This window comes from Rhinatrema bivittatum, chromosome 2, assembly GCF_901001135.1.
Source record: "Rhinatrema bivittatum chromosome 2, aRhiBiv1.1, whole genome shotgun sequence".
NCBI classification, from domain to species: domain Eukaryota; kingdom Metazoa; phylum Chordata; class Amphibia; order Gymnophiona; family Rhinatrematidae; genus Rhinatrema; species Rhinatrema bivittatum.
Window position 1 is genome coordinate 742,192,586 of NC_042616.1, and position 24,447 is coordinate 742,217,032.

General features: G+C 44.2%; 1 protein-coding gene across 1 annotated transcript in view; it reads right to left on the minus strand.

Moving 5' to 3' along the window:
- Positions 1 to 24,447, minus strand: part of CSMD3 (CUB and Sushi multiple domains 3) — a 3,551,396-nt gene that overhangs the window by 708,100 nt on the left and 2,818,849 nt on the right. Inside the window, 1 exon segment of the mRNA XM_029591914.1 lies at positions 12,664 to 12,852. Within this exon segment, the coding sequence (XP_029447774.1) occupies positions 12,664 to 12,852 (189 nt within the window).

The window sequence follows — 24,447 nt, forward strand, 5'->3', positions numbered from 1 at the left end:
AGATCTCTTAGGTACTGAGGATCTTACTTATAAACCAGGGTAACCAATTTAAACAACTGTTTATCAGAATTTCTTTTTGTGACTGCCCCAGCTGCACTCCTGGCTAGTCACAAAAGCAGTGGGCCTCTTCCCAGCAGTGGGGGGCTCCTTCTGGGTGGCACGTGAATTAACAGTGCACCCCCTCCTGGATTTTCCCTCCTCTCAAATATATGAACACTGTCACAGGGCTCTACCAGGCCAGAGGAGACATAGATGAGAGGGAGAAAATGAAAGAGAAAAGGTGATAGAAAAGACAAACTGATACACAGTTGAGCACTTCAAGAATACATTATTTTCTTTACACAAGGCAAATGTATTTCCAAGCAATTGGTTGCCAGAGGACAAATGTCTCTGCTGTCATTGACATTTTAAAGTGACCAAAGATACTGTAAGCCTGGGTTTCACAATCCTCTCTTAGAGGTGCACCTAATTGGTCTGGTTTTCAGGATATCCATAACGAATGAATATGCATGAGATAGATGTGCATACATTGGAGACTCACTGTAGGCAAATCGGTCTCATGTATATTCATTGTGGCAATCCTGAAATTCCAACTGGCTAGGTACACCTTCAGGAGAGATTTAGGAAACAGTGCTGTAGGCATTAAAAGACTTGAGGATAAAGAGCAATCTGAGCCTCAGAACCTTTCTTGAGCTTATCAGTTGTTTTGGTTTGAGTCCAGAGCTTATGTCTGTGACCTATGCTGGGGCAGTAACAGATTCTATAGTGTAGCCATTATGATGCATAAAGTATAGAGCGGTCATAAAGGGTGGAATGGATTCAGGGCAGCCAGATTCTTCCCTGGGTCTCCCCTTTGCCTGATCCCTTCTGTCTTGAATTAAATCTTCTCATACCTCTCCTCGAAGATCCTTACAGACACAGAAGACAGAGAGTTCTAAACACACAGTCAGGTCAGTTTTCTGCTTATCTAGAACTCTCCACTTTCCTTTGACCCCCTCACTTGGAGTGTAGTAGGTCTCCCTCTTCTTCCTTCTGCACTGTTCATATGCCATACTTTCTTGGTTACTCCAGCAGGAAGAACCAAGAGGACAAAAGAATTGCACATGCTTAGTTTAACATGATCATTCTATTTAGTTTGTATTCAGTAAATAATAATAATACTTTAATAATAATCCCATGCATGTGCATAAGGTGAGTAACAGCATTATATATAATCAAACTTAAAATATCAATTAAAAAATAGAAATAATAAACTGAAATAATCAATGTAACAAACAAACTTAAGCGGGCGCAACATGAGCCTGAGTAAAAAGTTATATTTTCAGTTGGCATCTAGAAAGTGCATAGGTACTTGACAAAACTTAAACCCGGCCATAGAAGCCATAACGTTGCAGGCTTTGAGCATGCAGATTTCTTTTGGGAGTAAATTCCAAAGAAATTATATTGCAAACTAAAAGGCCCTTTTCCATCTCCTTTCCAGTTTCACTTCCCTTTAATGGAGAAGTTGATAACAGAGCACTCTCTGCCAATCTCAGTGCATGAGATGGTTCATAAGCAATCAATAAATCTTTCAAGTAGCATGGACCAGGTCAATTCAAGTCATTAAAAGCTATAATAAGTGCTTTGAACTTTACCTGGAAGCAGACAAGTAACGAATGTAACTTCTTAAGAACATGAGAAATACTGTCCCTCAACCTAACTTCTGATAACAAACAATCTGGAACATTCTGAATGGGTTGACCCTATGAGTAACTTTTAATGGAAAGAACCAAATATAAGGAGTTGCAATAATGAAGACTGGAAATAACATGATCATTCTGTTTAGCTAATGTATTTTTGAGTTGTCATCCAGGAGAACAGCATGAACATACTATTTTATTTAATGCAAGCCGACTAAGAAATCTATATTCAGCTGCTGACCAGATTGTAAAGTTAGTTGCTCAGATATTCAGTGGGGAGGCTTTGCCACTGAGAATGGCCAGATAGTCAAATGGCTTCATTAGTCTAAGTCCAAATGTAGCCTGGCAAATGACACTGAAAGGGGACCCTTAAATTGCTTTTCAAACACGTCTTTTCATTTTTTGTGAATCCTTGCTAAAAATTTGTTTTTTTCAAGTTTTACTGCATAAATTGAAGATGCCACAAAACTTTCTAGCAGGCCTACAGACACCAGAAAACTGAAAACAATGAACAACATACATAAAGAAAATATGAAAAGTATTAAACTGTTTTTTCTTTTAATAAGGAGTTTGGTTTTCCAAGAAGAATAAAGCTTGAAAAACAAATTTTATGATGAAAGAGTTGTCCTTTGATTAATTTCTAGACATAATATACATTGGCCGGATGGAGAGTGAAACGTAGACTCAGACTACATCAGGGCAGAGTTGAACATGACTATACAGCATGTGCAGGGATAGGGCCCTCCCTCTTGCCAACCCATCTCCCCCCCCCCCCCCCCTCCTTTTTCTTAACTTTGCCCTGACTAGCAAGGAACTACACAGACAATAGGATGAAATCAAATGCTTGTTATGGATAAAAAAAATATATATGGCCACAGCATAGAAACATCAACAATAGCAACACAGAAATCAATTGTATCTATGCTAACACAATTATCATCCTGAACTGCATAACAACAATATTGCAATAATCCCTAGCTGACCAGCCTCAATGCAATCAGTCAACAAGCCATTGATAAAACTTAAACCCGGCCGTAGAAGCCATAATATTGCATGGGTTGCTGCCAGGCAGGGGTATGGACCATAGAAGTCACAGGATTTCAGGTGAGCGCTGCTCAGGCTCCCCTTTTCTTCTCCCCAGAATGTCGTTGAAGTGCAGGGGTTCCTGCCTCACTGCTACGTGGGCAACTTGCCCACAGTTATCTCACCCCTCCTCTTCCCCTGGGTTGTTGCCCTTGTCCTAACGACCATAGTGACTGGGGAAGGGGCCATTCTAAAATGCTGGTCACCACACCACTGCCCCCTTGGTAACAATTTGTTTGCCAAGGACCCCCCGCCTCCAACCGCTGCAGCCATCCCTATCCAGCAGTAACTCTAACACTTCTTGAATGCTACTGTTAAAAATGTCTCAGTCTATGTCCTACAATTGCACCCTCATCTGGACAGAACAACCCAGAGAAGCTTTCTTCTACTAGATTGTGGGGTATCTAAAGCTCCTATACAATGGGCATGTGCATAAATCTGCGCATCCATCTGTTGTTCTAATGCTTTACCCTATCAACTACCTGGTGAGAAAGCCCCTCTCTCCAGATACGTCTGAGGGTGATACATGACCAAATGATGCAAGCCTCTGGATACCAACTAGCAATTGATATGCAATCTTTTTGCATCTTTTGGAATTGTTCCCTATAGGGGTGGCCTTAATATTATGGGGAGGGAGTTTGGTCTGAGCCAGCTTTATATTTTGATCTGACAACATGGTTGTAGTGGAGGTGATCAACAGGTTATCAGCCAATTCTATAGGGGCAAATGGGCTTCTTCTGAAGTTAGTGCTTACCTTCTTGCAACACAATATTAGCACATAGCACATTTGAAACTAATTGGAGAAAATTATTTTTCACTCAACACACAGTTAAGCTCTGGAATTTGTTGCCAGGGGATGTGGTTAGTGCAATTACTGTAACTGGGTTTAAAAAAGAATTGGATAAGTTCTTGGAGGAGAAGTCCATTACCTGCTATTAATTAAGTTGACTTAGAAAATAGCCATTGCTATTACTGACATCAGTAGCATGGGAACTACTTAGTGTTTGGGTACTTGCAAGGTACTTCTAGCCTGGATATTGGCCACAGTTGGAAACAGGATGCTGGGCTTGAAGGACCATTGGTCTGACCCAGTATGGCAATTTCTTATGTTCTTATGTTCTTATGTTTACGCTGTGCATATCCATGGTGTTGAAAATAATATAGCTGATTCTTTGTCCCACTTTAAGTGGGCCTCTTTCAGGTTCTTCTCCCTAGAGGCAGAGCAGTGCACAACCCAGACACCCACGGAGGTCTGGCAACTTGGCCCCCTGACGTTTGGGAGTTGATCCTGTGTTTTTTGGCTGAGAAAACAAAGAAGAACTATTGCAAAGCCTTGTTTGACTTTCATATATTTCTAGCCAGGGAAGGTGAGAGATTAATGTGGCCTATACTGGTGCACTCGCTAATTCATTACATTCTGCTGTGCAAGGACCAAGGTATAGCAAGATCCACAGTGGCAAACTGTTTGGCGGGCCTTTTGTTTTTCTCAAAAGCGATCAGCTGCCATAGAACATTGGCGCATTTCACTGTCTTGAGTTAACCTACACTTGTGCCAGCCTGCAGGCCAAGCCTCAGTACACCAAGGGCCTCTAAAATATATGCTGAAAACGATTCCTCTGGAAGCATCAAATTCATTGCTACTCTTGGGAGAGTCCTGCCAAAATGCAACCCCATTGAATTCCCTCAGAAAATGATCCCAGACTTGCATATCCTCTCTGATTGTCTGGGAAACTCTGAAATGATGATGGTTTCTGGTGCTATTGCAAATCTGCGGGCAAAAACCCTACTCATAGGGATCACCCTGGAGGCAAAGCTTAGAAGCCCAGTGAGGGATTAAAACTAGCACAGTGTCTGTCAACTTCTTAGCCCAGCACATGTCCCGAATTGCCTCCCGCAGCCTCAACACCCAACAATCTGGATAATTGTGCCTATACATCCAACTTTATTCCCAGAAAAACCAAGAACCTGGCTGGTGCTTCTGTATTTCTCATGGCAGCAAAATGCTAAATTCAGCTGTGACACTCTGAAATGTTGCTAAAAGATGTTTACATTCATGTGCATCCCTTCCCACAAAAACAAAGTTGTCCAGGTAGTCTACTACTCTTGAGGATCCTTATCACTGCTCAACAACCCAATGTACAAAAGAGCTGAAGAACTCAAATTACGTACAAGAAATTGAGCAATCCATCGGGATGCATTTGTCAAAGTAATATAAGAGTAAACCCCGGGAGGTGAAAGAAGTCTAGATGTACTGGCAAGAGATGAAAACCAGACTCAATGTCAGCTTTTTCCATCACCACGTGGACACCTGCTTCTTTGATAATGTTAATGACAGAATCCAAGGATTCACATGAGACTGCACACAACTGCGGGTCAACCAGGTCATTCACCGAGCTACCTAAGAGATATGACAGATTACGAATGAGTATGAACTTCCCCAGTTCCTTTTTTGGGACCATTCCTAGAGGGGGATATAATGATTTTAGGAAAAGGGATGACTGAAAGGGGCGCTTGATTCTGCCTAGCACCATCTCCAAAGAAAGTTTCTGCTCCATCTCAATTTCATGCGAGGATAGCGAGCTTGCATTATGTACTGGGAAATGATGTGCAGGGGAATCCCAGGAGCAGGGAATCCTAAAACCTGTGTGGAAACCAAGGCTGATCTGTAATGCCATTTCACTTTCGGGGTAATGCTTGAGTAATGGCACCATTTTGATAATTTTGACCAGGGATGGCGGCGATCCCATCTGCTTCACAAAGTGGGTGGGAGCCCCATTGCCTACGGTCCCTTTTTCAAATGACTCTGAGTTACTGGGTGACCAGTGGCACAGGATGAGCAGGTATGCCTGAACTTGCAATGGGCCCAGGTGCAGTGGCCCACCTTGGCTGCATGTGTCACGCCTCCTCCCACTAGTAGTAGCAAGCCTAACCTTCGCTCTCCGAAAATTAAACCCTGGCTTTTTCACACCTGATGTCATCTCATCTAACCAGAGGTCTAAGACTAGGAGTCTCCAGGAGATGGAGCTTTTTTCTGTCATGCTCGGCCGAAACTTGTCATAATTTAACCAAGCCCATCCTCCCTGCTTATGGGCTTTTATGAAGGTGTCTAAATACCTAATTAATCAGGGCGCCTGCTCGGGTTTGTGCTCAACTACCACACTCATCCCACCAGTCCCATACTTGCTAGCCCTGGGCTCACCCCTGAACCTGGTCTAATTAGCCCACTTACCTACCCTTCCTTTCCCTCCCCTCCCTTGCTTCTGATACACGAGCCATTAACCGTCCATGTTGTGGGATGCTCCCGGAAGTTCTTAGTCATAGGGACTGATGTTTAATCATGTAATTAGGATGTTAAGAGTCAGAAGCAGTCCTAGGAAAAAGGTTCAAGCCCCTGCCTTTGACTCCATTGTTACAAAAAATGTGAATAACATGACAGTAAAAGCTAGAAAGAGGCTTGGGTACACAGATAGAGGAATGGGCAGCAGAAGAAAGAAGGTGAATAGAAATTGGTGAGACTTCATTTGCAATATTGTACATAGTTTTGGAGACCACACCTTCAAAATGATATAAACTTCTGGAGATGGTCCAGAAGTAGCTATTAAAATGGTCAGTGGACTTCGTTCTAAAGCTTATTGGAATAGAGAAATATCTAAACATGTATACCCTAGAAGAAAAGCAGGAGTGGGGGATATGATAGACATTTAAATATTTCCAAGGTTTCCATGCAGAAGAGGTGGTCCTCTTTCAAAGAAATGGAAGCTGTAGAATGAGAGGTGAGACATGAAGGTGGCAAAGGAATTTGAGATGCTGTCCTGACTTTTGACTATTGTACAATCCTTATTAGAAATTTAAAGGCTTCATCTGCATTCCCCAATATATTATTATGAAACACAAAACCATGTTGGGGCAACTTCTGGTGGTTGATGAAGGATTCAAGCGCTGAAGTTAAGTCAATTTTAAATGCAAAAATGTATTTAAAAAAATAACAAAAAGAACTGAGTAGAAGGTTGAGCAATGATTAAGAATAAGGCAAAGAAGGCTTTCATTGTCTGGTAGTGCCTATCATGAATGGTCATTCATCATTTATTATTATAAATATTAGTGACAAGTCCATGTGGGGAGTTTTGCATTGATTACTCTGTGAATTTTACCCTCCGTTGTTTGACACAGTATTATGGTTATATGTCAATGAGCTCATCTGCTTAATTTTACATGATAATGAGCAAATTTGAATCATAAGGTGGATATCTGTATTACTGAAACTTTAACAAAAAACTGCTATGTAAACCGGAGTGAAGGTCAAGATTAATATTTCGGTATAAAAAAAAACACATAAATAAAATAAATAAATAACAGATGTGTGCCCTAAAAAAAATTTGGTTTGCTTCAATATTAAATTAGTTGACATTTTTAATTATTTTGGTCATTTTAATTCCCAAGTTCATTCAATTTATTCATTATGTTGTTTCAATTACTGTCAGTGGAAATGCAGGGCATCCTATTTTGGACTCTAATATTCAGGTTTTCTAAACAAGTTTAATGAAATTTTCAGGCATGAAGACATCAGTACACCAATACACCAAAAGCAGTGAAAAGTGGAACCAACAGCGGCATGAACTGCTGAAGACACTGTGAGAGTGGCAAAGCATTAACAGAGGTGAGAACACTCTAAGACTCTATGAGAAAAGCAGGGTTACTAAAAACAGTAGCATGAAGACACCAAATGGAACCAAGAACAGTGCAGCAGGGACCACTAATCCCAAAAAGAAGGATGAAGGAAGCCCAAAAAGTGGCATTAAGACCACAATGCACCAAAAGTGGGGAAAGGAAACACAGAAGACATATTGGCATGAAGACACAAAGGGACTAAAAGAGGGACAAAGGGCAGCAATGAAGATCCCCAAGGCACAGAAAGAAAGGCAAAAGGCCAAAAACAGAGAAATGATTTGTCTTGATCCAGAGGAGTGGCATCAATGCCCTCAGGCACATCGTAAAGAATTGTCCAACAAGAGGAGAGGCCTCCACACAGCAAGGAAATGAACCACGTGATAGATTAGGAGAAAGAGGCTTGGCTCCATAGTTGACCTAACAGTATAGCAAGGCTACTGAATCAGATCTTGAAGAGAAGGCTGGGCAATGGGCAAGAGAAGAAGCAGCAGTAAGTTTCCTATATCAACAAGGCATCCAAAAGGCAGGGAGGGAAACAATTTATTTTTTGTAAGGCACATTTTCATTCACAATCCAGATAGCAAAGTTAGCCAGATAAACTTATTTGACTACCTTTGGAGGTATATTCCATAGTGCAGCCACACTATTAAATAATATAGCCGATGATCTTAAAGTTTGCTGCTAACTTTAGGGCAGCTCTTTGGCCTAACTGGACTTAGCCAGTTAAGTCACACAGCTAACTCTGAATATCAGAATTAGTCAGTTAACTTGGCAGAGTAACTCAGCTCCTCTCAGTTACCTCCCTGGAATGCCCCTAACTTATCTAACAAAATTCTAGCCACCTAACTTATTAGCTAGATGTGTGCCCAAATATTCCTTTAGGTGATAAACTTCTGACTTAGCTAGTTAAGGCTCTGATTTTAAAATGGATTTGCACGCTAAAAAATAGGTTTTACATATGTAAATGGACTTTACCATTGTAAGTGGGCTTTAAGAAATTGCTACAATATATGCCATTGAATTATCTATATGATTTATCAATGTAAGTGCAATTTATGCGATGTGAGGATGGCTGAGCAATATCTTGTGGGTGGGAGCAGTAAGCATGTTAACTCCAATATCGTTCTCATACAATTTCACTTTATTAACTTAAACAGCAAATAACATCCACAATGACTGCCTCCTTCTCAGTACTCTTTACCATGCAGAGCTTCCTAGAAAGGTCAGGAGCTCCTATTCCTGGAGACATGGGGCATCCCGAGCTCAGCTGGGCTCACAAACTTATTCCCTCTAGTTGGTCTTGCCCTCATGATTCTCCCTGCCCAGCAGGGTCCCACCCATAGAGCATTCTCTCTCTATGGGAATTAAGGAGGACCAGCATCTAGCCTTGTCCTGCCCAGGTTTAAAGGGGAAAATAGGGGCACTCCGCAACATGAGGATTTACCCACCTAAGTGCCCTTTATGTAGGTAAATGGCTTTGGAAAATTGCTACAATAGTAGTTACATATACATGTATTAATTCTTTTGAAAATTACCCATAAACTGCTTTTGAACATAGACCTTTGTGTTTTGGGGATGACCAAAACACCCAACTACAACCAGGTGAGAGATAGGATAGATAGAGCAGGTTAGGCAGCTACAGTGATCTAACAAAATAGCAAGGCACATAACCAGATAACAGGCAGATAAAAAGGAGCAGGCCAGGTGGGAAGCAGCAGCAAGGTTCCAAGATCCCAAGGGATCATAAGAACATAAGAAATTGCCATGCTGGGTCAGACCAAGAGTCCATCAAGCCCAGCATCCTGTTTCCAACAGAGGCCAGAAAGGGGCAGGGGAAGAAAATGGTTTTTCTTTTCTTTTTATGTTTTCCTTTTTGCGGTCAAAAACCCCTCAGTATAACCAGGAGAGAGGGAAGGCACGAGGAACAAGAGTGACAAATGTCAACAGCATAGCAAGGCACTGAACCAGAAGAAAGGAGGGGCATGAGAAGCAATTTGGTGAGCAGAATCAAGAGTGGCAACTAGCAGCGACACAGTAAGGTACTAAACACTGTTCCCTGTAAACTGCATGTGTGCGTGGCCACGCACAACTTTTTTTCCGGGCCGCACACAGCTTTTGACCCTCCACACAGTGAATGGATCAGGCAGGGATTCAATCCAATCAGTGGCACCACACCTTCCTACACCTCCTCCCGGGCAGTTGGAGTCATTTATCCCATCATCTCCTGCTGCCGTGGAACAGCATGCAAGGGTTAAGGTTTTGAGTTAATTTTGCATTTGCAGCCACATGGAATCCATGAGTACTAATACCTCTGCTGCCCATTCTTGTTCTTGTCAGAGACTGTGTAACCTTTTCTTCTGGATATTGATTATGGGGATGACCTCATCCAGGGTAGCTGTTCAATTCAGATCCTCATGGAATCCTTGAAGGGCTTCAGAACTTGTACTGCCTGCATTAAGTGCAACAGATTCTGATGACCCACGGGGCAATCCACACCAATCTTGGAATCCACAGACAGCTCATGAAGGAGTGTCTTTTGCTCCACTAATCTCTACATCATCAGATAGATGGAATTTCACCTGCTGCTTATATCCTGAATAAACTGGTGTATAGGTGCCCAGGCTTCGTCCTGCTTCTTTTGAAGTTGCTTCTCATCCTTCAGATTCTAGTTAAAATGCCACACTGTTTCCTATACCTCTCTGAAATTTCCCGCAAGACAAAACTGCCACCTTCTTTTGTCCCCAGCCCCAGGGAGGCCATCATTTTCAGATGCAGCAAGTGTGCAAAGCATTGGATCTTCTGATATACCCATGGCTCACTACTCTTATGTTCCTGCCACCATCAGCAATTAAAAAAAAAAAAAAAAAAGGCTAGAGTAATCATGTGTTTCTGGCCTACCTTCCAGCCCTCCATCATATCCACTAAGAGATGGACAATGGTATGGCTCAGGTCCGTCACCTGGTTGTACAGCACAGTCCACCTGTGTCCTGCGGGTGCACAGCCCCCCCCCCCCCCCCCCCACCACACACACACACTATAGCTGGTGCCTGACCCTGCCTCATCAAGATGCCTCCAGTGTGCCATCAGGGAGTTGTAGGCATGCATAACATTCTTGCTGGTGAAATGGATGCTGCTACTCCTCTCTGCCTTGGTGAGCAGTGTTGCTACTTTGAGTTGAGGACAGGGTTCCCAAACTAATACAAGGCTTTCCTGAATCCTGAAATATTGTTTTTTAAAATGATAAAGAATATCTTATGTTCTTATACCCCAGTTTGAAAGATGGCCCTGCACCTTCTCTCTATTGATGGCCTTTCAATAGCGAATGCATTATGCAAAATACTGATCTTCCATAATGGTAAATCATCTCCACCCTGTGATGTTTTGTGGGATCCCATCTTTGGATCATTGGGTTCTGGGATTCAGGGTAGAACAGAAGTTAAAAGGCCAGAGATGTCTCTCACTCTCTCAACTGTCTACTAATCCTGGGGAATGATCTTGGCCCTGACAAGATCACTCACTGCCTGGCTCTGCTCACCAGATATTATGCTAATAACTAGGTTCTCCAAACCCATCCCTAGTTATTAGACTTTCAATATTCCTTTCCTCTAATTCCTCAATCCCTCGTATGATTCATCTGAATCAGGAATTTCTGTGACAATCTGTTGCAGACACTGGTCATAACAGTACAGGGAGTGCGGTGCTCATCCACTTTCTCAGCCAACCCTGCCTCTCTAGCATATCCCCCCCCCCCCCCCCTTATATTTATTTGAAATTAAATTCCACCTTTTAGACATGTCAAAAAAATAAACTCCTTCTGTGCTTGGTAGGAGGTTTCTCATCATCATCACTGCTTCTGGTGTTAGCTCCAGGTATCTCTGGATGATAAGCTTTTCTACTTCCTCTCTCATTGCCTGATTTGCTTCTCGATGCCAGTAACATAAAGGGATTTATTAAAGCAGATCACCAGTGAGGAGAGGTGTTTAGTGTCATAATGTTTGTACACCCTACTGTGGACACACACAGAGAACAGAGGCCACTCAGTCACTGTCACATCAAAGGACAGAGAGTTTATGGATGATGTTTATTGAGTGACTGTGTACACTAAGAAAATAAGTCATTTCAGTGCAACTCTACTGAAAAATCTGTCTCTCCACTTTCACTGCAATAGTTGTTAGAGGTTCTTAAAACCCCAACAGATCTCTCAATAGCATTTTACCAGAAAAAAAAAATTGTTTTTGTAATACAGTACTTTCAGTCATTCGTCATATCCGGCATGAAAGTACCGTATTACACAAACATAAGTGCTTTAGATCATTGGTTTTTGGTGTTGGGACAACAAGTTTGAGTGGCAACAGCAGGTTTCTGACATTGGCAGGTTAATCTTGTCTCCTTGAGAACAAAGTCTGGGGTAGTTCTATGTCAGATAATGTGATTCTGCCTAAGGAGGAGCATGAAGCAAGTTACCTCAGTTTTGCTGCTAATAGCTGTAAAAAATGGGGTGGGCCTGCAGAGATCTATCAGTCTGTTATGCCAAGGGGTATAACTGGAGGGTTTGAGGAGGTCAGATTGCTCATAAGGCAAGGCAGCTGCCTTTCCGGAGTTCACAAAAACCATAGAGCATTTTACAGTCAAAGCAATCAAAAGATTTTTATGATCCAAATACAGGTGGATAAAGTGAGGCATAGGAAGATAAAGTGATTTAGCGGAAGACACACAATACTACTAACTGTGCTTAGTTTGAAACCAGAAATTCCATAATCCTCAACTTGTGCACTGTCAAAGACGTGACAACATTCTCAAACATTATATACAGTTATATAGAGCTGAACAATATTCAAGGAATACAGAACTTTACAAATTTCTATTAAGAGAGAGTTACAATCTGTTCTCTAATGTTATGAACATAATAATTACACATGGGCTGCCATGTGTCTTTGGGAGATGCTGCACTTTACACAGACTGTAAAACTGGCAGATAGAATGAATTATCTGTTTCAAAGTGATTTTGTTCTTCTAATATTTCACTTCTTATAAAATGAGGGCCATTGGAACACTTTGTAAATATATATTTTTGTTTGTTTGTTTGATTGAATGTAATTTTTTTAAATAATATAACTATGGCTAATAATAATGTAAGCATTCTGAAAAAAATATTCTTGTCAGTTATATAGTACAGGTGAAAACTGACAGAAATTATAAGGAAAATTAGATAAAATCTTTATTTAATACCTACCATCACACCTTGGTAGAGGATGATTCCAGTTACGACTGAATCCATGTAGGCAAGTAAGTGCTGATTCTCCAATCAAAGAATAGCCAGGGAAGCACTCAAAAGAAACAGTCTGTCCTACAGTAAAGTCATTTCCAATCACAAATCCATTACGGAATGGGCGAGGGTCAGGACAGCTCTGTAACTGATAAGCTAAGGTGAAAAATAAAAGCAAGAAATGCAATTTCAGCTCTTTTGTGACCTGGATTGCAAACTGCACATGCATTAAATGATATACTTTACCACAGGGGAGAAGATTTAACACTTATGCTTTTTTATTATTTATGCAATGTAATGTAATTCAAATCTAATAGAAAATGGCAAAGAATGCAGTTTGTCAAATGATGTGTTCCAAGGGTACCTGCAGCAGAAAGGTCCATATTTAGTTACTGTCCAGATAGCAAAGGTGCCAGATAAACTTGTCTAACTTTGGAGGTATCTTCAATAGTGCAGCTGGCTAACTTTAAGACAGCTCTATGGCATGACCAGACTTAGCTAGATAGGTTATTCCTAAAATACCCCCAGCACACCCCTAAGTTATCTGGCTAAATTTTAGTGCCCAAATATTCATTTAGCTGGATAACTTCTAACAAATTTGGAGTTAGCTTGCATTATATGTAGATGAAAACAAAGAGGTCAATATTCAGCTGCTGAGTTAGTTAACCTGCTATATATAACTGGCTACCTTTCAGGGTTTATTCAGTCACGCCACTGAATATACCCAGCTATCCTCATCAGACTATCATATGCAATAGCAAGAGGGGTGTGTTTTATGGTAATAGCTTATCTATTGCAAAGTGCACTATCTTAGTGCTTTGCATAGGTATTACTGCAGAGTGCAATAACTTTTTCACACTTTGTGGTAAGTGTTGCAATTTTAATTCAGAGAGAGAGAGAGAGAGAGAGAGAGAGAGAGAGAGAGAGAGAGAGAGAGAGAGAGAGAGAGAGAGAGAGAGAGAGAGCGAGCACTCCTAGCTATAAGGCTATATTAGTTTGGTATTTATACATCTACAGGAGGCCTACCTAGTTACTCGAGGTGAGGTTTAGGTATTACTGTAGGGGTTAGGGGCCACTTTGACATTCAGAGTGAGACATATGAACAGAACAGTACACTCCTTTGGAGTGAGAAAACTCAACCAAAGATGAGATTTGTACAATGTTCTCTCAACCTAGCTTGATGGACTCTCTACCTGGGTAACATAAGGGCCTTATAGCTAGGTGCACTCTCTCTCTCTCTCACTCTCAACTTAAAAGACTAAAAATACTATGTGTGAAAACATCACAAAATACAATAAAGCCATGTCACACAGTTTAACACAAATGAAAAAGGTGCAGTTATTTGCTGTGTTAAAACTGTGTGATATGCCTTCACAAAGCCAGCCCACTTGGCTAGAAATCCTGCTCCAAACTCCACCCCTTTTCTAAATTAGCAACACACCATGCGTTATGGTGCTTTTTGCATGCGTTAAGGCATTTTTCGTATGTGAAAAGCCCATAACGCGACTTGGAAAATAACCCCCTTACGGGCCGATACAGTAAAAAATGCGGGAGAGCGGGTGAGCGCCCGCTCTCCCAGCGTGCGCACAGGACACTCTCCTGTGCGCTCGTGATACAGTAAAAAAATGTATTTAAATTAGGCACTAATTTCTGAAAGTAAAATGTGCAGCTTACTGAATCATGCAGGAATACCTAATAGTGCCATCAACATGCATTTGCATGTTGCGGGTGCTATTAGGTTCGGGGGGGTTGGACGCGCTATTACCCCTTACTGAATAAGGGGTAAAGCTAGCACATCGAAAATGCGCATCCAAATGCCGGCTAACAGTGCGCTCCGTCGGAGCACACTGTACTGTATCGGCCTGTTAGTTAGCTGCTTATATATAACTGGAAAACTTTAGGACAGCCCTACAGCTCGACCAGAGTTAGCTGCAGAAGGTAACCGGCTAAATCCGAATATCAGAGTTAGCCAGTTAACTTATGCGGCTAACTCCATTTCTCTCCAGAATGCTTCCTGCCTGCCCCTGGCGCACCCTCTTATTTACCAGCTAGAATTAATATACTTATTTATATAGTTAGTTAGTTAGTTGAATTTAGAACCCAGATAAGTGCGGAATAAAGCTGAGAAAGCCATTTATAAGGATAACTATTAAATTATCCATCTAAATAGTTTTTGAATATGGACCTCAAAAGATACAGAAAAAGGCAACAAAATCATAAAGTGGATAGAACAATTCCCCTATGAGGAAAGTGGATAAGGCTCTTCAGCTTAGAGAAAAAATGGCTGAGAGAAGATATTATAGAGGTCTATAAAATAATAAGTGGAGTGGAATCAGTAAATGTGAATCGGTTGTTTACTCTTTCAAAAGTACAAAGATTAGGGACTCACACAATTTACAGGTCGATACAGTAAAGCGCTGCCGCGGTTACCCTGTTTTTAACCCGCTTTCTACCCACAATTTGGCCTCGTAAGTCTAACCTGCGATTCACTAGGGATGTGAATCGTTTTTTGACGATTTAAAAAAATTGTCAGATATTTTTAAAATCATCAAAAATCATTAAGAGTCACGATACAATAGAAATTCCCCCAATTTATCGTGAAAAATCGTAAATCGGGGGAGGGGGGAGGGCGGGGAAAACCGGCACACCAAAACAACCCCTAAACCAACTCCGACCCTATAAAACTAATCCCTTACCTTCCTCCACCCTCCCAACCCCCCCCCAAACTTTTTACGAGTACCTGGTGGTCCAGTGGGGGCACGGGGACCGATCTCCCACTCTCGGTCCATTGGCACCATTTTGGCTGCCACTCAAAAATGGCGCCGATGGCCCGATTAAAAAAAAAACCACCCGACCATTTAAAAATGACCCCTTAGCTTCCCCCACCCTCACGATCCCCCCAAAACATTTTAAAATTACCTGGTAGTCTAGTGGTGGTCCCGGGAGTGATCTCCCGTTCTCAGGCCGTCGGCTGCCACTCATAAAGATGGCGCCGATGGCCCTTTGCCCTTACCATATGACAGGGTATCTGTGCCATTGGCCGGCCCCTGTCACATGGTAGGAGCACTGGCTGGCCAGCGCCGTCTTTAAAGGTGGCCGGCGCTGTCTTTAAAGATGGCCACCACCATCTTTAAAGATGGCCGCCGCCGTCGTAAAGATGGCCACCGCCATCTTTAAAGATGGCGCCGGCCATCCAGTGCTCCTACCATGTGACAGGAGCCGGCCAATGGCACGGATACCCTGTCACATGGTAAGGGCAAAGGGCCATCGGTGCCATCTTTATGAGTGGCAGCTGATGGCCCAAGAACAGGAGATTGCTCCTGGGACCACCACTAGACCACCAGGTAATTTTAAAATGTTTTGGGGGGCTCGGGAGGGTGGGGGAAGCTAAAGGGTTGTTTTTAAAGGGTCGGGTGGGGTTTTTTTTTTATCGGGCCATCGGCGCCATTTTTGAGTGGCAGCCAAAATGGTGCCAATGGACCGAGAGTGGTAGATCGGTCCCCGCGCCCCCCACTGACCACCAGGTAATCGTAAAAAGTTTTGGAGGGGGGTGAGGGAGGGTGAGGGAAAGAAATGGGTCAATTTTAAAGGGTCGGGCCTCACTAAAAAAAAAAATAACGATGTGAATCGGAACCAATTCCGATTCATATCACCACCGATCAGATTTTTTTCCCCCTCTAGCCGAAGCCGATCGTTAAGACGATCGGGCACACGATACACATCCCTATGATTCACTATCCGTTTTTACCAATCTTTACTGCTTCTATAAATCGACGCGTATCCCTTTCCGCCCGCGGCATGTATATGATATGTAAACGATCGGATTAGCTATTCCCTCCCATACAGTAATATGCGGCCCGATTATCGCATTTTTAACCAACTGTTTTGTAGCGTCTTTAACCCGCTAATTTACCGCCTACCCTGACCCTGGCGTTAGAGGGATGTGACAGCAATAGGCAGGCTCCGGTCAAATAAGTGGGTGGGTTGGAGCAAGCGAGTAACATGGTGTGGCCTGGTTCTCCTATGCTCGGGCCTGGTTCTCCTATGCTCAGGCATCAGGGATTGCCAGTCCTCTCCCCCCCTCCCGAAGCAAGGTGCAGGGCGAAAATCGACTCGTCATGTTATTAAAGCAAATAGAAATTGTAACAAAAGTAAACTTACTGCATGCTTCCAGCAGCCCCAGTCTTCTCTCCCCTCCTCCCGAGGCGCCCACTGCGGCTCCCCTGCCTCCTGGGGGCAGCCGGCGGCAAAAGCGGCTTCCAGCAGCCCCGCCGGCAAAGGTGCATGAACGCACGTCCAATTTTGGCGCTCAAGCAGCGAAGGCGCATGAGCGTACGCCGCGACCTGAGCGCCTGAATAGACGTCCGAGGTCACGGCGTGTGCGCATGTGCCTTCGCTGCTTGATCACCCAAATTGGACGTGCGTTCATGCACCTTCGCCGGCGGGGATGCTGGAAGCCGCTTTCGCCCCCGGCTGCCCCCAGGAGGCAGGGGAGCCGCGGTTGGTGCCTCGGGAGGAGGGGAGATGCATGAACGCATGTCCAATTTGGGAGCTCAAGCAGCGAAGGCACATGAGCACACGCCGTGACCTCGGACATCCATCCGGGTGCTCAGATCACGGCGTGCGTCATGCACCTTCGCTGCTTGAGCGCCCAAGTTGGACGTGCGTTCATGTACCTTCGCCGGCGGGGCTGCTGGAAGCCGCTTTCGCCACTGGCTGCCCCAGTAAATTGTATTGCACTTCATGGACACGCTTTGGATTCGGCTTGCATTTGCATGCCATTTAAATACTGTATCGAGCGGTATGTGATCCGAACTGTGTGTGCAGCAAACGAGCGGGCACCCGGCATTGCCGCACTTTTTCTTACGCGCCCTAACTATATCAGCCTGTAAGTTAATAGGTAATTCATTTAAGACAAATAGGGAAAATTCATTTTTTTACCCAATGCATAATTAAAGTCTGGAATTCATTGCCGGAGGATGTGGCAAAATCCATTAGTGTAGCTGGTTTTTGAAAAGGTTTGGATAAGTTCCCTGAAGAAATGTCCTTATACCATTATAAAGATGGACATGGGGAAATCCATTGCTTATCCCTGGGATAAGCAGCATGGAATCTATTAACCTTTCGGGATCCTGTCAGGTTACAGTTGCCGTCTTTCAACTTTTTAAATTCTAAACACTTGGACACGTGGAGTAAAATTTTCACCTATGCCATTCCACAGCTCTTCAGAATCAAGTTATGTAAGTGACCGGAGGAGTGTGGTGGTAGTGACTGGAGGAGTGACGTCCTCTCTTTCTGCTGCAGAAGGACCAGGGGTGAGTTTGGGATTGGGGAGTTGGATGGAATGGAAAACCTCTTTCCTCTTCCCCCATTGGTAACCCTGGCTCTCCCACCTCTTGACAAGCCCAAGACAGTTACTCTCGACACTATCAACTTGGCCCTCGCTTCCCTCCACAAGAGTGTTTCTTCTTTTGAAGCCATTCTTACACACAGGAAAAGTTTCAGAATCTGGAATCCTCCTTTACAGCTCAAGCCCAGGAAGTAACTTGGGAATGTGGCGAGATTAATTGGCTGGCTGCCACATAGACCTCCTTGGTAAAGGATAAGCTTATTATGAGTAAGAAGACTGAACACTTTGAGAACTATATGTGGCATTTGCATCTGAGGATTATTAATTTTCCTAAGACACTTACTGTATCCCCTCTTGAATTGTTTAAATGTTATCTGACTGAGGTGCTTAAAATGCCAGAAAATGCTATTCCTCCAGTTAATAAAATTTAATATTTACCTACTGGGAGGCTGCATGATAAGCTGCTAATTCCCTTCCTAGTGAACCCCTTTTAGTCTCCTTGAATTTAATATCCTTTTTGGAGAGAATGAGGGAGGAAGAAATATCCAAAGCTTCATTACCAATTTCATTTTTATTTGAACAGGATAAGGACTCTGTTTTGGGATTATATTTTCATAATTGTGGGGCTCTAATTAGGATATATCCTGATGTTTGTAAAAAAGCACAAGAGAGACATAAAATATGTCTGGAAATGTGCCGGAGTAATACAAATTGACGCTTTCTTTGTGGTTCATTTTCCTTGTAAGTGCATCACTAAATTTCAACAAGCTATTTATACCTTTGTTGAACCCTCACAGCTCTGCTTTTAAACAGTTGGTGGGAGGAGGGAATGTTGATACTGGATAAATGCTATTATTCTGGGTGTTTATGTTAATATGGTCAACACAGGTAATGGCTGGTAATTGTAATATTTCCTTTTTTTCTTTTATTTTCCTGTTTGTCATATCATTGATGGTTTTTCTTTCTTGACCCCCCCCCCTCCCCCAGTTTGTGGACTAATTGAAGACACACAGATTTTCTTTTTTCCTTAAATGTATTTCACTTGTTTATTTATTGTATTAGTGAAATCATCTTCTATTTCTGCTTCAAGTGAATGCTTGTATAATTGAAAATTAGAAATAAAAAGACTTAAAAAAAACCCAGCCTAACTGCCAGCACTTAAACAGTAAAAACCCCTACCTGCCAATAGATAATACTGCAAATATTACACAGAGCCCTAAAACAATTAGGGGCAGATATTAAAGGTACACACAGGCGTAGATTTGTGCGCGCAACCCTGCGCAAACAAATCTACGCGCAATTTTATAACATGTGCACGCAGCCACGTGCAATGTAATAAAATCCGGGGTCAACGCGCCCAAGGGGGTGCACACTTGTGCACCTTGCATGCGCCGAGCCATGCAGACTTCCTCTGTTCCCTCTGAGGCCGCTCCAAAATTGAAGCGGCTTCGGAGGGAACTATTCTTCCACACCCCTCCTTCCCCTCCCTTCCCCTCCCTTCCCCTACCTAACCCGCCCCCAAGCCCTACCTAAACCCCCCTCCTTACCTTTAACTTAGAAGTTGCGCCTGCCTCTGGGCAGGCGTAGGTTTGTGCACGCCGGCCGATGACCAGCCCATGATCCCGGGCACAGCGGCAAATGGCCACTGTGCCTGGATGCTCCGGCCCCGCCCCCAGACCGCCCTGCCCACACCCAGCCCCCTTTTTCAATTCCTGGGACATACGTGCGTCCCGGAGCTTGCGCGCATTGCCGGGCCTATGCAAAATAGGCTCGGCATTCGCAGGAGGGGTTTTAAAGGGTTACAAGCATATATTTCGCACGTAACCCTTTTAAAATCCGGCCCTTATTAGGAAAACAGAACAAACCAGGCTGCAATAGATCCTTACACAGAAACTACAAGCTGCCAGAATACATTATCTCAGTCACACATACAGAGAGACCCTCATCAAATACATAAAAAGTGACCATAAATAAAAGCATGCAGTTGGAAACTGCATCAAGCCAGACTGCATATAATGAAAGAATAGAAAAACAGAAATATCAGCAAAAGAAATCACTCTAAACTTGCCTGATGAAAAAAACACACTTGCTAAAAATCTATACATGTAAGGTTATTACTCATAAAGGTGGCAAATTAAACCTGCTTATATTATAATAAAAGAGCCACAAATCATCATTACTTTTTTTATTTTTACTATTTTGTATGCAAGTCCCAATGCTGCAAGGTAAGTTTTATTCCAAGTTTAAGCTGGGTTATAATTGTGTTTTGAACGTTGCAACATAAGTTTAGATCTTATTTGATTGAACTGGAGCTTTTGATTTCATAGTAAAATAGCAAACTTCACATTTGGGATTTGCCTAAAAATAGTAAAAAAAAAAAAATTGTTTCAAGATTCTTTTCAACCCTTTCCTTGGTCTTTGTATGCTTAGTATAATTCCAATAATCTTATGTATGAGCTTATTTCATTAAGCCCATGAACTGGATGAACTACTTGGCAAGGTGATTCATGAATAATATTTTATATTCATAGTTCTTATACATTGACTTATCTGTTCTTTTTATTCATTCCTTCAATAATTTTAAATTGGCAAATTTGAGGGTTCAATAGCAGTACCACTGTGCAGGACAACTGGGGTTCAATTCCTGAACCTGTCTCTTTTCCCTTAGGCTGGTAGAAGCTGGAGATATTACAGAAGAAGTATTCACATTGGGGTAGATTTTCAGAGCCCTGCTCGCCTAAATCCGCCCAAAACCGGGCGGATTTAGGCGAGCAGGGCCCTGCGCGCCGGGAAGCCTATTTTACATAGGCCTCCCGGCGCGCGCAGAGCCCCGGGACTCGCGTAAGTCCCGGGGTTCTCGGAGGGGGGCGTGTCGGGGGCGTGTCGGGGGGCGGGCCCGGTCGTCGCGGCGTTCCGGGGGCGTGTCGGCAGCGTTTTGGGGGCGGGTACGGGGCGTGGCTACGGCCCGGGGGCGTGGCCGCGCCCTCCGTACCCGCCCCCAGGTCGCGGCCCGGCGCGCAGCAGGCCCGCTGGCGCGCGGGGATTTACGTCTCCCTCCGGGAGGCGTAAATCCCCCAACAAAGGTAAGGGGGGGTGTAGACAGGGCCGGGCGGGTGGGTTAGGTAGGGGAAGGGAGGGGAAGGTGAGGGGAGGGCAAAGGAAAGTTCCCTCAAAGGCCGCTCCGATTTCGGAGCGGCCTTGGAGGGAACGGGGGGAGGCAGCGCGGCTCGGCGCGCGCAGGCTATACAAAATCGATAGCCTTGCGCGCGCCGATCCAGGATTTTAGTGGATACGCGCGGCTCCGCGCGTATCTACTAAAATCCAACGTACTTTTGCTTGAGTCTGATGCGCAAGCAAAAGTAGGCTGATCGCGCTTCTTTTAAAATCTACCCCATTAGGAGGCACAGAATCTCAATCATCACACTAGCATTCAAAGAAAGTATGAAAATTGAGTACCTTGAATATGTGTGAATTTAAATTATTCACATCCAGACTAAGTGAAAAGTAAACTCTAGATTCAAGTTAAGCACAAAATTCAATGTATTCATTTTGATCCCCCAACCCTTTCCACTCAGAGTAGTTTAAAAAACAATCATCAATAATGCATATTGTATATAAAACTGCAAAATAAATACATGGTCAATATCAATAGGTCAACCTGTAAACTAAGCAATTTTAAACTCTGTACACAAACTAAAAAAATTCACCCAAGAGGTCAATGCGTTCTCAACCAAAATGGTTAGATTTATCAAAATCAGCAAATGAATGACTCACATTTATCCAAATCAATTTACAACCTATCATGGATTCATCTGAAATTATTCTTCTATTACTGCTTTTAACCCCTGTAAATTTCCTAGTCTTTCCTTTCCCTGGCTTTTCTACTACAATCACAATGAATTAAAACACTAATCTTCTTTATAATTTTCTCTTTTCTTCATTTAGAATATGAATGGGTGTCACTCAAACTCAAACTTTTCAAAAAAATAAACTTTATCTCAACAGTCTACAATTTATTTAGAAGTTCTTTTACTGATTCTCTCTAAAAACTCCATGTGCCTGTAAGCTGACTGAAGATATTATAGACATGGACCCTTATGCCGGCTGAGAGTGATGTTGAAGCACCGAGGAGGACCCACAGTGGACATCACAGCCGGGAGGCGGTGCTGGAGGAGGAATCCAGAGAAGGTTTCACCACTGGAAGCCCGAGGTCCCCCCAGGAGAAGCCCGTAGGGACCCAGGCCTCTTGGTCTTAGGTGTGATCCTATGCGACCAAGGACCAGAAGAGCAGTCCGACGAGGTAATCCAATGACTAGGCCGAGCCCAGGAGGTCAGAAGAGACTTCACCTTTGGAAGCCCGCGGCCCCCCCTGGGAGGAGCCCGTATGGACCTGAGCCGCTGAGACTTAGACAAAATCTCCAGGCGAGTGAAGAACCAGATACCTGCAGAATGAAGAGAGCTGAAGCCGGAGTCGGAGAAAGAAGCCAGGTCAGGAGCCAGAAGTCAGATGTCGGAAGCCAAAACGAGGTACAGGAGAAGAAGCCGGAGTCGATGAACAAAGCAAGGTCAAGAGCCAGAAGTCAGATATCAGAAGCCAAAACCAGGAACAGGAGCCGAAGCCAGAATCGATGAACAAAGCAAGGTCAGGAGCCAGAAGTCAGATGTTGGGAACAAACAGGAACCGGGAAGCAGGAAGCACAACTAGCTACTCCGAAGAGTGAACCTCGTTGCAAGGCAAAGCTTTGGGCCAGCTGCAGGGTTTAAATAACTCTGCCAGCATCTGACGTCATCGAGGGCTGGGTTTAGTTTTCCCACACTGGCCCCTTTAAATGATGGGCCTCCCGCGCGTGCACACACCTAGGGGGCATGGCCAGCGTCCAAGGGTCGGCGGCGTCTCCCTCGGCAAGGGAACAATGCAGCAGGAGCCAGATCGGGCCTAACTGGCCGGGGGAGCTTCCCAGAGGCCCAGGCCGGTCCCGAGGTAGATGGAGGGACTGGGGCAAGGCCCGGGACCGTAACAGTACCCCCTCTCCTACACCCCCTTCCCGGGGGTCTGGGTTTGGCAGGATGGGCCAAATGGAACTGACGGAGAAGAGTCTTGTCCAGGATATGGGAGGAAGGTTCCCAGGAATTCTCCTCAAGGCAGTACCCTTCCCACGAGAGGAGGTATTCCCACTGGCAACAGTGGAACCGAACCTCCAGAACATCCTTCACTGTATATGTGATGTCGGTCTCGGCTTCAGTGGTGGTAGGTTCTGGGGGCTTGTCAAGAAATGTGGAGAGCACCACAGGCTTAACCAGAGACATGTGGAACACGTTGTGGATCCTCAGGGTGGATGGCAGACGTAACCGGTAGGACACTGCTCCTACTCGCTACAACAACATGAATGGGCCAATGTACCTGGGGGCCAGGCGCATAGAGGGAGTCCATAAGTGGATGTTCCTAGTACTCAACCATACCTTCTCCCCTTGAAGGAAGGTCGGGGCAGGCTCCCATAACCTGTCCACGTATCTTTTAGCCTTGGCTGCTGTCAGACGGAGTTTCTCCTGGGTGGCTCTCCAGAGTTACGTAACTGTCGTGCCATAAGTTGTACTGCGGGAGATGGTACCATTATAGGCAAAGGCACGGGAGGTCTGGGGGTCTTCCCGTAGACCACCTGGAAGGGAGAAAGGTCAGTCGCGGAATGCTTATGCAGTTGTAAGAGAACTCCGCCCATGGTAACAAGGTGACCCAATCGTCTTGAAGGTCTCCCATGAAAGCCCGAAGGAAGGCCTTTAGCATCCGATTTGTGCATTCGGCTTGGCCGTTACCTTGTGGATGAAAGGCCGTTGTCAGGTCTAGTTGTACTCCAAATGTCTTGCAAAGAGCCTTCCAATATTTTGCTGTAAACTGAGGGCCACGGTCAGAGGCTATGTGCAAAGGGAGTCCATGTAGTTGGAAGATATGCTGTGTGAAAAGAATGGCCAACTCCGGTGCTGATGGCAGTTTAGCGAGAGGCACGAAGTGAGCCATCTTGGAGAATTGGTCGACCGTGACCCAGATCACGGTCTTCCCATCAGAGACGGGCAAATCCACAATAAAATCTGTGGACAGGTGGGCCCATGGCTCGGTAGGGATGGGTAGCGCCTGGAGCAGTCCCCAGGGTTGACCATACATGGGTTTCTGCTGGGCACAGGTAGGACATGACCGAACGTAGAGACCGACATCTCTCTTGAACTGCGGCAACCAGCAAAATTTGGTTAATAGTTCCAGCATCCGGGCTATGCCTGGGTGTCCGGTGGTCAGGGAATCATGGGCCCATGCCAGCACCTTTCTTCATAGACAAGAGGGCACCACCGTCTTACCCACGAGAACCACCTCGGACGTAGCATAAGAACATAAGAACACAAGAAAATGCCAT